This window comes from Lupinus angustifolius, chromosome LG11 (genome assembly GCF_001865875.1).
Source record: "Lupinus angustifolius cultivar Tanjil chromosome LG11, LupAngTanjil_v1.0, whole genome shotgun sequence".
In the NCBI taxonomy this organism is placed as follows: Eukaryota; Viridiplantae; Streptophyta; class Magnoliopsida; order Fabales; family Fabaceae; genus Lupinus; species Lupinus angustifolius.
This window is the reverse complement of record NC_032019.1, coordinates 18,361,726-18,376,220: the sequence shown is the minus strand read 5'-3', so window position 1 is coordinate 18,376,220 and position 14,495 is coordinate 18,361,726. Positions and strand designations below refer to the sequence as shown.

Below are 14,495 nucleotides of genomic sequence, written 5' to 3'. Positions count from 1 at the left end.
ATATATATATATATATATAGTTATATACTTGTATGTATTTATTTATGTCTGTAAAAGAAACGTGCTTCAATAAATCAGCTTAAAATTGTTATTATCATTATTGATAATGATCTTTGAGATAGTATGAATATGATACATTATTATTGTATTATTCATATTTAATTATTATTGATTCTTCAAAAAAAATCGAATGAATGATATATATATATATACGAATAAATATTTACAGTAAATAGATATAAACTATTTATTTATTCTCTTTCTTTCCCTTATTAATACAAAGAGTGAAAAATGGGAAGTAAAATTGAGTAGGATATAATTGTAAGAAAGATATTTCCTATTTTTTGTTTTAAGTTGATATTTTTGACTTCTAAGTAAGAAAAGAAATGGAAATGAAAAAGAACAGAACATGTGCAGAGAAAGTACTTAATACCAGAAAGGCCCAATTAGCATACATGCATGAATATGTCAAATTTAATGTCCTTTTCAAATTAGCATACATACATGCATGAATATGTCAAATTCCATAGGACCAATAAGTAACCAAAGAGAGTTTGAAAATCAACTATGAGTGGAGAATCAACTACAATTTCTATTTTGTCAATATTCCTTATCATTATCCATGACTTATTATTTTATTCTATCAAACTATATATCAATAATTCATCTAAAAAATAATAATAAATTGTGAAAATGGAATGGAATAGTATAAGGCTTGGTCAACCCAAAATCCAAGTAATGGAACATTATGAGAGAGTTTGCAGTGAATTCATGGCACACCTTAATTCTAGTGTTGACACCTTAATTCTAGTGAATTCATGGCACACCTAGCTGACCCTTTTGCCATTTTTACTCTTTATATATTCTTACATAACTAATTTAATTCTTTTCAATACCCTTATACTCCTATAACTACTCATCTTAACTTTTTCTCTCTCTACTAAATTTATATGCATGCATGGAGGAGTATAGTTTTTGTGCATTGTTTCTTACTTACCAAGAAAGCTCTGCCACAACAACAAATTGTTACATTTTGCACTATATAGTATAATAATTATAATAGTTATATATTAATCTAGATACTATTTATATATACCTTTTGTTTTTTGTTTTTTTTTTCTTGGGGATACACACACAAAATGTTGCATGATGTTTATGATCAGCCATTGTCACCAAAGGATGAACAACAACTTCCCATTGTAAATACCTTAAACTAGTCTCAATCATTTATGTCATGTTCATTATAATAATTCATGTGTTCTAGCTACCTTTGTGTCATTTGCCATGATTCAATAATCCTAATAATGATATTAATTTCCTTTTAGATTATCTGATTGAATTTATGAAAGTGGGTCATTTTTCTTTGGGGAGAATCTCTTTTTAATATGGTAGAATTAAAGCCTAAGTTATTTTCGTGCATGGGTGAACAATTTTTTTTATACTATATGTCACGTGAAATTTCTCCTGTGTTGCATTTTTTTTTTCTTTTCATGCTTGAATGATCGATTTGTTTATGTTTGTTACAAGCTTGATTTTTGTATCAAACTCATATTTTATTCCTTCCCCTATAAGTGCTATATATTCCCATAATCCTAGAAGCAATTATCAAATTCATTTCCATGCTTCCGTGACAATTTGCAGTACAGATCGTATTCTTTTCTTTCTCAAATCTTTTTGACTGGAAAAATAGAACAAACTAGAGAGAGATTCCACAAGAATAAGGATTTGACCTTTTTTGATATTATCCTATCTAATCCAAGACTATGGCATGACACCAAAATGTCATTTTCTGAGGAAAACTTGGTGAAGTGCATAGTAATCATATCAAATTCAGCATTATTTTGTGAGTAAATACCCAATTCAGTCTTTCATGTTCTTCGACCTTACCACTTTGGTCGTTAAAAGTTTGAAAAACCCAAAATGATCCCAAAAATTTCAAATATGAGTCAAATTATTTCCTATAAGGTGTTGTAAAACATGCTAATTTGAGCACCATTTAAAAGTTTTCCAATTTTTGAGAGACCAAATCGATAAGTTCGAAAAACATGAGAGACATAGATGAGTATTTATTCTTATTATATGTATGATAACAGTTTGAAATACCATTCAATTATTGTAGAATATATAACTTTTTTGTGCTTTTTTTCTAAATGATGAGGATTTTGATATTCTTATTCAGTCAGAGATGGAGAAGGGAGTACTTATTTGTCAACACTTCACATGTATAGCATTATGGGTTCCTTTAAGTGCCTTTATTTTCCAATTTAAGCATAGTTTTTCCATACACTGAATACAAATAACATATCAAGAGGTTCCTTCTTTGTTTACATAATCATTGGGGTACCTTTTCTCCTACATGTCACATGAAGGCATAGATGCACATTCTTTTATACAATAATCATATAAAAAAAAGCCAACCCTTTTGAAGAATTTAACATCTTTTTTTCTTTCCTTTGAACAAATATAAACACAACTATATGAACTATGCTACTAATCTTATATGTAAGTAGAATGCCCCATTGGAGTTTTGTACATTGATTTATTTCATTTTCTTATAGGCCAAGACTTGCATTTGTGAATATAACTGATATGCATGCTAGAATGATCACTTTTATGAAGGCATGTAATAGACAAAAGTTTAAACTGATATAAGAGAATATTTTCTATTGAAAGTTCAAATTATCTGATGTCTATGTGGTCATATCAGACTTTTTTTCTAACAAAAAGTGGAATTGGATTCAGCACCATAATGAGAAAAACCAAAAAAGATTGTGTAGAAACAATCTTTTACTTGTTTTTATCAAGGGTCACTCAAAATTATTCTGAACTTTTTGTGCTTAGTACTTAGTACTTTTTTTGTAGTCATGTTCTTCACATTATTGCTTCTATATCACTGGCTGCAGGACGAAACTTCAATCCCGATCAGCGATCGAATTTTGGAGCTTTGCGACTTCCAAGAGCCTCTGCAGAATTCTGAGGTTACCTCAAGCTCAAATTGTTGCTATGATGAAAACTCCTCATATGTAACAAATATATCTCTAGCATTAGATGTAGACACTAACTTGAATAGCAATAGCAATAACACATTAACCACCTCAACTAGTACCACCAACAATAACAACACAACCAATAGTAGCAACCTTTCAATCATCTTTGATTCACAAGAGGAAATTGACAATGATATATCTGCCTCAATAGACTTTTCATCATCTCAAACTTTCAATGTTCCACAATTTCTCCAAAACCAGCAAGAACAGTTTGGTAATTTTTCTTCTATGCAGCAGACTAATATGCAGCAACTAGCAGCATGTAATTCAGGTTTGGATAGCTTCTCTCAGTATCCGAACGACCCTGTTGCGACCCTTATGGGAACTTCATTATCTTGTGTGTTTGAAGAGGATTGCATATCTTCTGTCCCTTCTTATATGCCTCTCAACCCTTCATCTCCTTCTTGCAATTTTATTAGTCCTGGCATAGGGTCATACATGCCTCCAGGGCCTCTTACTACTGCCTTATCCGCTGACCGTTCCGGATTGTTTGGTGGAGGCATGCTTCTTGGTTCTGAACTTCAAGGACAAGAACTTGAATACCAAGCAGAAAATGGTGGAGTGTTTTCTACAGATTCAATGTCGCGAGTGTTTAATCCCTCAGACATTCAGGTATGGCCAATTTTCAAACAACTTGGTTAAGTTCTTCATTGCTTTATGTTTATTGTTATTACCTATGTTTATAGTAAACAAACCAAACAAAAACTGTTCAGTTTGAAATATTTCAATACATTTTGCAATAAGGTAAAAGAAATCCAATCACCAATGTCCAAATAAATGTTATTTATGCTGCAAAACTTACCACCTTAAGGTTCTTAACAACTAAAAAAGGCTTTATTAGTCATGGTCAATAATAATTTCTATGAAGCTGATGCCCAATTGCATATAGATGCTGATATCCATAAAAACAGTAGCTAGCATATCAGTCCCTTTATAATGTCACCTGAATAAACTAGCATAAATTTGAACTACTAGCAAGAAGGAATCACTACTTTCAACAAAAAAACTTGAGCCAAAAGCATCATCATTATAAAATTCCCACTTCATGGATGGTTCTTTTTGTACACCACTTTCCATAACCTTTAACTAAAGTTAATAGTAGTTGTACTTTGCAATGACATGTCTTGCTTTTGTAAATTTATGTCTCAGGCACTTGGTGTTGTTGAGGGTCAGCAACTAGTAGCTGGTGCTGGGAATTCTGCTACTTTGACACCAGAAATCTCAACCTTGGAGGACTCTACCTTCAAAGTTGGAAAACTCTCTGTTGAGCAAAGGAAAGAAAAGATTCATAGATACATGAAGAAAAGAAATGAGAGAAACTTCAGCAAGAAAATTAAGGTACTGCCTCAATTGTCTATTCACACTTCCTACCAATTGAACAAACATGAAACTTTATCATGTTATATTGTTATATATGGATTTACAAGATATTTTCCATGCTTATTGTCGCACCCGATTTTCAGTTGGAAACCAGTTCTGCGATTTAGGGAGAGGTGAACTCTATTTCGACCTCTCCCAAAAGATATAGAGTCGCTACTACGTTTATCGTGACCCGATTTTCGGTTGGAAACCGGCTCTACGACTCTTATGAAACACTTGTTACTTCATATTTTCATGTTCAATTAATGATGCAAGCAAAATGTGCAGTATGCATGCCGCAAAACTCTAGCTGATAGCAGACCTCGGGTAAGAGGAAGATTTGCAAAGAATGATGAATTTGGAGATACACAAAATAATCATAGATCTGCTAGTAACAATCATGAAGAAGATGATGAAGAGGAAGTAAGATTCCTATAGCACACAGTTAATCATTATACTAATAACATGAAACTTTTTTAACGAGTAAATATTTATTTCAGTCTCTCATATTTTTCGACTTTACCGATTTGATCTCTCCAAAATTGAAAAAACATAAGTGACTGAAATAATTATTTACTCTTTTTTTATTCAACTTATACCCTTACAATTATTTGTATTATGTTACATCCTTTTTAATTTGTGATTACAGGTTGGTATAAAAGAAGATGATATGGTTGATTCATCAGATATCTTTGCTCATATAAGTGGAGTGAACTCTTTCAAATGTAACTATTCTATCCAATCATGGATTTGACTCAATAGTTTGATTAGTATAACTATATTTATATTTAGATTTGTAGATTTTAGCATGGCCCTGCTCCATCCCTAGATTTATATTACATGGGTTTGATGGATTGAGAAAACTAAATAATTGGGGTCCTAATAGGCTTAAACTATACCAATAAGTGAATGAAGAATAAACATGTAGAGAGTAAGTAAATAAATAATTGTATACATTTTTGCAGACACTATATTTCTCAATATTTGTACCTATTAAGAATCACAAGATGTAATTGTATTATCCCATATGTAATTTCAGTTGCCCCACATGGTAGTGGATCAGCTAGTTGATGTAGTTTATTTTGCAATAGCTTGGTACTTTTCTTTTTCTTCTTATTTATTTATATTTATATTATTATTAAAGGGGCCTAACCCAATATTTGAAGCTTTTTGTGCAAACCTTTCAAGTTTTTTTTGCTGACTTTTAATTAAAGAATATATCTTTAACTAAAAACATCACGATTTATTTTATTAAGAAATACAACAGATTAAATTAAATTAACACAATTACTAGAATTTAAACATTGTTAAATAACTAATACAATATATTAGTTCAAACTTGTCTATTTTAACATATAGATATTCACATACTAAAATAAAAATTATTTACTTATATAGAAACAATCATAATTCTCATACAGTACAAATATATATTTAACTCAGTTCATAAATTTAATAATTCAAATTGTATTTGATACGAATATAACTTGTTAATTTAACAAGCTTAATACTTACTTAATTCATAAATCAAAGTTTATTAAAGTGATTGAAATCTCAAACTTATTTCTAGGAAGAAACAAAGAAAAGAAACATAAGAAGATGTGAGAAACTTCTATTCCTGTGTTTGATTAAGATTTTACTAATATATATAAGTCCACTCAAAAGAAAAGGTTTACCATCTTTATAAGTTGGCATGGAGATTATAAAAGTGAAATCCATCCCTTCCATAATTTCGGCTTCTAAGTTCTAAAAGCCAATTTATGGAGGTGACCTTAAACCAAGATTATAATAACAAATTAAAAACTCAGTTGTAACGCTGCCCAAGAAATAATTAATTATAGAGATGAATACGAGTGTAATAAATGGCTGCAATAAATAAACTAACCAGAATATTAAAGAAGAATAAGAATGTGTTACACTGTCATGTCATGTGTGAAACAGTGCCCACTGAGAATCTTATTCTATGTATATAATGTACCATGATATAGTATTATATGGACATATTTATTTTTTATTATCATTAAAATTTGTTGCTAAATTGGTAAATCATTTAATAAATAGATACAATTATTAATCTAATTTTGCACATGTCAAGTATCTTAAATGATTTTCGTAAAAATGGGAATAATCTGCAACTAGCACCACCTTTCACCTTTGGCTATAGTGGTGTCACATTTCTATAATGGGCACCAGCTCATTTATCTCTATTTTGTATAGAGATCACCTGTCCCATTTTTCTATACCAGACCAATAAAAAAGTGATACTTCATTAAAAAGAAAAATTCTAAAAACATAAAATAACATATTTGTATTACTTGGAAAATCTCATTGATTAGAAACATAGGAACATACTCATTTTAGAACATATGATCTCATTCCTCTATTTTCTCTGTTTTTCTTTCCATGCAACAATGTTTTGGGTACATAGTCCACTCTTGACCATGCAAATTCAAGTTAACAACAAAGAATAGTGGGTCCCTACTACCTAAAAGAAATGATCATCTTTCCTCATAAAATTATGTCTTTACTATTCAATTAAATTTTATAAAATAATATAAAAAAATTATAATTTTTCTTTTTAATTAAGTATTATTTTATAATTAGATAAAAACACGAATCCAAAAGAAAATAGGTGATCTACATTTCCCTCAAACACCACCCTCAGTGTAAAAAGAAAAACTTTTTTCTTAGTTGTACTATATTTTCAACCTTCAAACGTGTCAATGTTCATGCCTCCACTATGCCATTGTTTTTAGTTGGGTCTAGTTAGTGTTATTTCTCTCTCTCTAGAATGGTGTCAAGTACAGTTATATAACTAATAAAGTTGCACCCTTGTCTTAAAAGATTATTAGTATTATAAAAACAGTTTATTTGGAATGTAGTATTAACATCATTATTACCTGTGGTGGTTGTTGTAGTATGCTGCTGATCTTTGTTTCCCATGTGCTAACTTTGTTCTCTTCACCTTTTCTTTTTTGTTTCTGTTTCTGTTCCTGTCCATATACACTTTTCTCCATTTGGTTTTATTAGCTCTTTTGGAGTTGAAAAGCTTAAATATTTTTGTGTGGATTGAAGAGTGTTGCTGTGTGATAAATCATCTACTTCTCTTCATCTTTTTTGGTGGGTTTGTGTTTATTTACTTGAGGTGCTCTTGGCTCTTCCAAATCCAGGTAATGTTAAAGTCATTATTTATTTTGTGTTTGTTTTCTGCATTTCTTTATTGAATTTTTTAGTTGTTATTAGAACACTTTCTGGGTTTCAGTTTTTGGGGATTTTTTCAGTTAATTTCTGTTATATAAGATGTTGGTTGACCATCCTTTTTGGAATTTAAGGTTGTAAGGTGAGGGAAGATTGAGCATTTGCCCTTTTTTTCATCCTCAATTCTTCTAAAGCCACTTTTCTTCATAGATATATATATATATATATACATACAATAAACAAATTTGTAGAGAGTAAAGTTTATTTCAGTATAACTGTGCATGCTATTGGTTAGATTAAAACATGGAATTATGTTATACCAGTTTCATAAACCAAAGAATTTGCTTAAATCCTAAATATACAAACAATTTGTTATGTAAATTCTTATTCTTTATCATGCAAGTGTCCATATGCAATCTGTATGTAGAAGAACTCCATAATTTTTGGTTATCATTAGGACTCAAATAGGTGTACTTTTTAAGCAAAACTACTACAGTGCTACCTTCAAATTTTTTATTTTGTAAAAAATCTTCCCTTTGGTACCTTACCTTTTTTGGGTGAGTTTTCAGGGTATGATTCTTGGTCTTTAGTTTGAGGAAGATGACTGCAAGAGAAGGTTCCTGCTATTAAAGCTGAGTACTCTAGAAGCAGTAGAAGATGGAAAATTCTGGGTTGTGGGTTCAAAAAGAGTGCCACAGGAAAAATGATTCATTGCATAGCTTGTGCAATGATAGGGAATTATCAGATGAAGACTCTTCGAAATCACAGTTTAAAAAGTTGATTAAAAGGTCAAACTCTCATCATGCTATAGTTGTGAATGCCATCCAATCACAAATTAGTAAAGTTTGCTTCAAGGATTTATTCTTCCGGCGTGTTCATGGACTAGACAAAAGGATTCCAAAGCATATGGTGAGTGTAGATGAGAAATATCTTCGTCGTTGCCTTGAATTCGTTCACAACAGTGCATTAAAAGCGACTCAATGCAGCATACCTTCAAGCTTAAGCGCCACAAATGAGGGGATTTTATCAGAAAGCTTGATTGCAGCTAAATTTTTTGGTGGTTCAGGAAGGTTAGTCTTTGAATGTCCTGTAACGACCGAAACTGGTAGAGTAGCTATAAGTGCAGACACCGGAGAACAATGGAAATTGGGTACAGTGATGAGGAGCAAGAGTATGATAAATATATTGAATAGTGCCCTGCTTCAGAAATTTGGTGTTTCAGATAGAAATGGCAATTTAAACAGGTTGAACTTTATCGATGCTAAAGGACCGATATGCTATGATTTTATTGACTCTTCTAGCGATTTGAGTATCTCTTCATCATATAAGGAAACACCATTGGTGCAAGGTCATAAGTATGGCTCGATTTCTGTTCATAAAAGGTTTCCTTCTACTTCTACCATCAACTCTACTTGTTCTGATTGGCTGTCGTCGCCTTCTTCTACTCTATCTCAGGGAATGATCCAATGTACATGGGAGCATGGAGTTCCTCATTTTGTTTTTTGCGCAGATGATCAGAAGGAGGTATATGTATCAAAATTGATGAAGGTAGACTCGACCGATGATAAGTCTTTGGACTATGTTTACCAGTTTCGCTTGAGCAAGCGAGGCCAAAAGGGTCGTGAGATTCCTGACAGCGGGCAACTAGTTGGAAAGATGAATGTATCAACAAGTTTCACTTTCTGCCCGAACAAATGTAGAATAATTGAGACTCAGTTTACATTATTCGGCAACACTGAAATTTATGACGGAGAAATCTATGCAACAAGCCATTCTCACAAGAAGAACAAGGGGCTGTCAAAGAAAATGTCACAAGTTTTCAGAACCAGTCCATCGTTGAAACACAGAACATTCTCAAAGTTTGGTGGGTCAAGTTCCACGCCAGAAAGTTGTCCATGGGAGCCACATGCTCTTGCTGGTACTAATTTTTTGGATGCTAATGTTCCTCCAAATTTCGAGCTGGCTACCATTGTTGTGAAAGAACATCTTCCTTGTAAAAAGACGGAGAAAGTTGGAGGATGGGGTTTAAATTTTCTGAACAAACCCGGAGTAAATCAAAGCACATTGCCTACTGAAAGTTGTAGTCGAAACACCGGTGATTGCTCAACTAGCACGGACATTGTGATTCCGGCAGGGCTTCATGGTGGGCCAAGAACAAGAAATTGTGGTCCATCCAGTCTGATAGATAGATGGAGATCCGAGAGCCAATGCGACTGTGGTGGTTGGGATGAGGGATGCCCTCTAACGGTACTTCAAAGAAGATCTAGCAATGCAGAGGTTCTGTCTCAAGTAGATAGACAAGCCGAGTGCAAGACAGTTGATATAGTTACTCAGGTCTGTTAATATCTTATATTTTTTAACTCTTCTTTCTTTATTTTCTTTTAAAAGGCAATGTCAGTGATATCATCTAATCAGTGAATGGGAGGCATGAGTAATGGAACTGTAAGAATTGATTTTTCTATATGTAATTCTTTTTTGTCTGTTTGATTGTCTTCACATTTGATCTTTACTGCTATATGTATAAGTATAAGTGTATAACTAAGTTCGTATATAACAACAACAATAATAACCACGAAGCTCAATCTCACTTGGTGGGGTTGATTACATTGATATTTGGCACTGTTGTGCTCTATTAGAATTTAGAAACCAAATTTTCAATAGAATGTCCTTTTTAATAGTTTCTCCTATAACTTCCTTTGCTTTTCCTCCAAAGCTTAAATGCGTTTTTTCCATAATCTGTTTGTGGCATTGTAACATTCAGATGCATTATTTATGATTTTATGTTTTGTGGTTACTAAACAATTTATAATTGTTTATGTAAGTATGCAATGAGATGACTGTGCCCCTCAAATTGCAGGGTTCAAGCAATTTCAGCCCTACCTTGAGGATGGTAAATGTTCGTGATGGTTTATATTTTATTCATTTTCAATTGCCTCTGTCTGCACTACAGTCTTTCTCCATCGCCGTGGCAATAATTCATGCGCAAAGTCCTTGTCTTCGGCCCAATGCTGCACAGAAGCTGTGATAGCAAAAGTAAAAACTTGTGCTTAGTTAGAGGTCATAGTTTTCCTACTGTACTATAAAAGCAATCTAAGAAAAGATTTTAGTTTTTATACATGTATCGGGTTTTCGTTCCTGTGTTTAGGGCTATTAGTTTTCATACTATCAGATGTTATCTTAATTAGGTGAACTGGCTATGTTTGCGTTTTCTCACAATTCTTAGATGAGAACTCTTGCAACTATCTTTTTCTTCATTTTTTGGTTGAAGAATGGAATGTCAAAGGGTTTGTTGAAGAAAAGTAGGTAAGTTGTACCATTGAGATGGGTTTGTTATAGTTGTTGATGAGAAGGAAATGGAATTATTATTAGCACATAATCTAAAGAATACTATTTGAAGATAGCAATTCAATTATGTTATTCTCACTTTTCTTATTGAAAAGCCTGCAGTGTTACTCGTTTACTAAGATGCTGCATGATATAATTGCCATGCATTATGTATTGATTTCAATTAGAGGGTGAGCTTGGCGCAACGGTAAGGTTGTTGCTTAGTGACCATGATGTCAGGATTCAAATCCTGGAAACAACCTCTCTACTTGCGGGAGTAAGGCTGCATACATTTGCCATCCCAAGACCCCGTTAAGTGGGAGCCTCGTGTACTGGGTTATCATTTTATGTATTGATTTCAATCAAACTTATACATTGAGCTACAATGATGATACACCTCTGTCACATGAATGATACTATGCACATTTTATCTTCATCTTACAGCTTTTCTTTTCCAGAAACTAGCTTTTGATAGGACCAAAGCATGGAGATTTCACTTCATGGCCATCTCAGTAAGGTAAATGCTTGACATCTTCTGTAAAATGTGATTTAAGATCACTATGTTAATGTGATTTCATAGGTGGTGATAGAAGGATAATACAAATGATCCTATATAGTCACAGTGTCAAAGAAGAGAAAAAGAATGAAAAGAATGTGATATATGATCATATAGGTAAGTTCATAAAGTGAAAATTTATGAAAATAATCATTTAAGCTTAAATGAAATAGAATCTCTCATTGCTACTTTCATTATGTATATATTGCACATATCAGCAGCAGAATCACTTATGTTGCAGTTCCTTAAAAAAAGAACTACTTATGTGAGTGTGTTCTTCCTTTTTTCACTAGGTATCATATTGCACCTAAAGCTTAGTTTGAAAACTTAGATGTTATTTTGTTTTGCATGTAGTTGTTTCTTGTTTCTATGTGACATGTTTCCAATATTATGTTTTCTTTAACATTTTTATTATCACTTTCTTACCTACTCTTTTGACAATCACTTTTCTGCTTAAATTGTGCCAAGAATTCGGCGGAAGGCTATATCCCCCACCCTCTACCCCATGCCCCCTAAAGTATAAATTTAAAAAACAAAAGGAAAGATGCTTTTACAATATATCAAAATTGTAAAGGCATGATATATATTTTGTGCAATTGTAAGGTTGTTGATTAGTGACCATGAGGTCACAAGTTCAAAATCCTGAAAATAGCCTCTCTGTTTGGGGTAAGGCTGCGTACATCATATCTTTTTGTTGTTACTTGATTCATGATTTTAGCCCTCAATGTAGTTGTGGGGTTCTAAAGGAGTAAGATATGCTCATATGCATATACAACCCTTCTTCAACTATGAACCATAAAGTCACTATCTAGACATGTTTTTTCTTGTGGAAATATTCAAACAATTTGGCTCTAAGAAGCTAGAAAGTCAAAGAAAATTAGATACTGAAGCAGAAAATAGGGATCTGATTGATGATGTATTATTAGGTAGAAGCTATACTTTCAGATGCTGGTTCTATTGGGGAAATTAGTCACAAGAGCTAACACTATTTAGTACTATATACCATTATTGGAAACCACATTATGCCCCATAATTATTTTGTCCTTTTCCTCCTTAGGAATATGATGATATTTAAGGCTTTAACTTATTGAAACATAGTTGATGTTTTTTTTTGTATTACTAAATGTATCTCTTTACCTTCTGGATAAGGAACTAATTGTTTTTAAAGTGTGTGACTGTCCTCTCAATAAATGTCACTCATATGAATTAAACTCTTGACATTTTAGTTATCCTAAGGTTTAGTAACGAAATCTTATACCACATGACTAACGGTTTATTTTTACCTAGTTGATAATTAAGTGAACTATATATAAGCATTTGAAGATTGCATGAAGAAATCTTTGTACAGCATTAATAAGATTTTCCACTATGATCCAATAAGCAAGATTGATTAGTTTGCCAGAGAAGTTTTTGTATTACTATTGTGTGGCGGATCTTTCAGTTAAAATTTATGGAGAGCGTTACATAATATATTTAAAATTCATCATCAAACATACACAATTTTATCAAAAAATTTAAAATAATATATACAAAGTATCAAAAAATTTAAAATAATATATACAAAGTATCAAAAAATTTAAAATAATATATACAAAGTATCAAAAAATTTAAAATAATATATACAAAGTATCAAAAAATTTAAAATAATATATACAAAGTATCAATAAAATATATATGACTAAGACCTACTAATAATATTCCTACTTTACTTGTTTATATAAATTATTTTGAGGGTATCATACTAATGAAAATTGACTTGGATTATGGAGTTGATGAATCTATAGATTAGTGTTAAAGAAAGATTTGTTGAAAAAGAAATGGAACAACAGTTATTCCCAGCAGAGTACATCCAAGTAATGCAAAGCACAAAAAATATAAATAAAAAAATGGAAATAAAATAGGGTGATTATTTATTTTTTAACCAAATAAGTAATATTTTATTTGGTTCATAGTATTTTGTCTTCAATTAAGCCTGTCAAAGAAGCATTTTATCATGTGACCATGTGATTTGAAATATCATGTGCAACTCGATTGTGGTCTTGTTCACCATTGGAAAAAAACAAACAAAAACATAAACTAGTCATGTGCAACTATTTGAACTCTATTCTTCAATCACATCAAATATAATTAGAGTGTAATATTTATACATTATTGATATAAATATTTGTATAAAATAGATGATGAATAATAAATTGACAATATAAAAAATATTTATATTATCATTGTATACCTCTTTTTCTCATTTTGACTAATGACATACATAGTTTTGCCTTATATATCAATTTGATAGGTAAAAAATAATATTTTAAACCCATTTCTCACAAAGAATCTCATTAAGAAGAAAAATGAGGGTGCAAATGAATGTAGAAGCGAAAGAAATGGTTGATGCTTAACAAATGCACTAAGTGGAAAATTGGAAATCACATAAGTGATAATTGTTTTTGATATTGTATCACCTAAAATCTTGAGGCATTTTTTTTACTGATATTATGATATATATCTATAAGTGGAGGACCAACATTGTGTATATTATTGAAGGGCCATAATGAACACTTTGCTTTGTAACATGTGGCATATAAGAGTAGTATTAAGTTAAATATAAAATTTAATTGGGACTTGCTGTAGTGCAGTTTTTTTTACTACTTTATGTTTATGGTCAATAATTCATTAAAGGAGTTTGATTATGACAGTAAAATAAAAAAAGTAGAAAAGTGGTTGATGTTAATTGCAATATAGTTATTTGGCAACTTTATTAATGATTCAGCCACATATAATTATAATGCAGGCCCTCTTTGCCATAATTGTCTCAAAGCATAAGTTAGGAGGTGAAATTTAAAAGCTGGTATTGATTTTTTTAGATAGTACCAACAATATTCCCTCGACCTATAATTAAAGAATTAATTTTTTTAGGTTGGGTAGATGTCCCTCCCAATAAGTATTGCTCCTAATAATTAAACATCTAATATTTTGGTAGTTCTGAAAATCTAACTGAGTCTTACATCACTAATCAA

At 31.5% G+C, this 14,495-nt stretch overlaps 2 protein-coding genes across 5 annotated transcripts; both read left to right on the top strand.

Moving 5' to 3' along the window:
- LOC109359418 lies at positions 899-5,481 on the top strand. Of its 3 annotated transcripts, XM_019604069.1 has the most exons (6): positions 899-1,199; positions 2,511-2,513; positions 2,904-3,659; positions 4,197-4,385; positions 4,695-4,829; positions 5,056-5,481. In XM_019604069.1, exons 1-6 carry the CDS (start codon positions 1,140-1,142, stop codon positions 5,158-5,160), a joined length of 1,248 nt encoding a protein of 415 aa, XP_019459614.1. In that variant the 5' UTR covers positions 899-1,139; the 3' UTR covers positions 5,161-5,481. The 3 variants fall into 3 exon arrangements, with proteins under 3 accessions (XP_019459614.1, XP_019459615.1, XP_019459616.1); XM_019604070.1 differs by lacking the exon at positions 2,511-2,513; XM_019604071.1 differs by lacking the exons at positions 899-1,199; positions 2,511-2,513 and adding an exon at positions 2,148-2,502.
- LOC109361028 lies at positions 7,094-10,980 on the top strand. Of its 2 annotated transcripts, XM_019606314.1 has the most exons (4): positions 7,094-7,576; positions 8,174-9,938; positions 10,462-10,666; positions 10,724-10,980. In XM_019606314.1, the coding sequence occupies exons 2-3, from the start codon at positions 8,262-8,264 to the stop codon at positions 10,627-10,629; spliced, it is 1,845 nt and encodes a 614-aa protein (XP_019461859.1). In that variant the 5' UTR covers positions 7,094-7,576; positions 8,174-8,261; the 3' UTR covers positions 10,630-10,666; positions 10,724-10,980. The 2 variants fall into 2 exon arrangements, with proteins under 2 accessions (XP_019461859.1, XP_019461858.1); XM_019606313.1 differs by having other exon boundaries at positions 7,095-7,576; positions 10,462-10,980.

Coding starts and splice junctions, on each gene's coding strand:
- LOC109361028 (XM_019606314.1), top strand. CDS start 8,262: ATGGAAAATTCTGGGTTGTGGGTTCAAAAAGAGTGCCACAGGAAAAAT. Junction 9,939..10,461: donor CAGTTGATATAGTTACTCAG/GTCTGTTAATAT, acceptor CTCAAATTGCAG/GGTTCAAGCAATTTCAGCCC.
- LOC109359418 (XM_019604069.1), top strand. CDS start 1,140: ATGTTGCATGATGTTTATGATCAGCCATTGTCACCAAAGGATGAACAA. Junction 3,660..4,196: donor TTAATCCCTCAGACATTCAG/GTATGGCCAATT, acceptor TTTATGTCTCAG/GCACTTGGTGTTGTTGAGGG. Junction 4,386..4,694: donor ACTTCAGCAAGAAAATTAAG/GTACTGCCTCAA, acceptor CAAAATGTGCAG/TATGCATGCCGCAAAACTCT.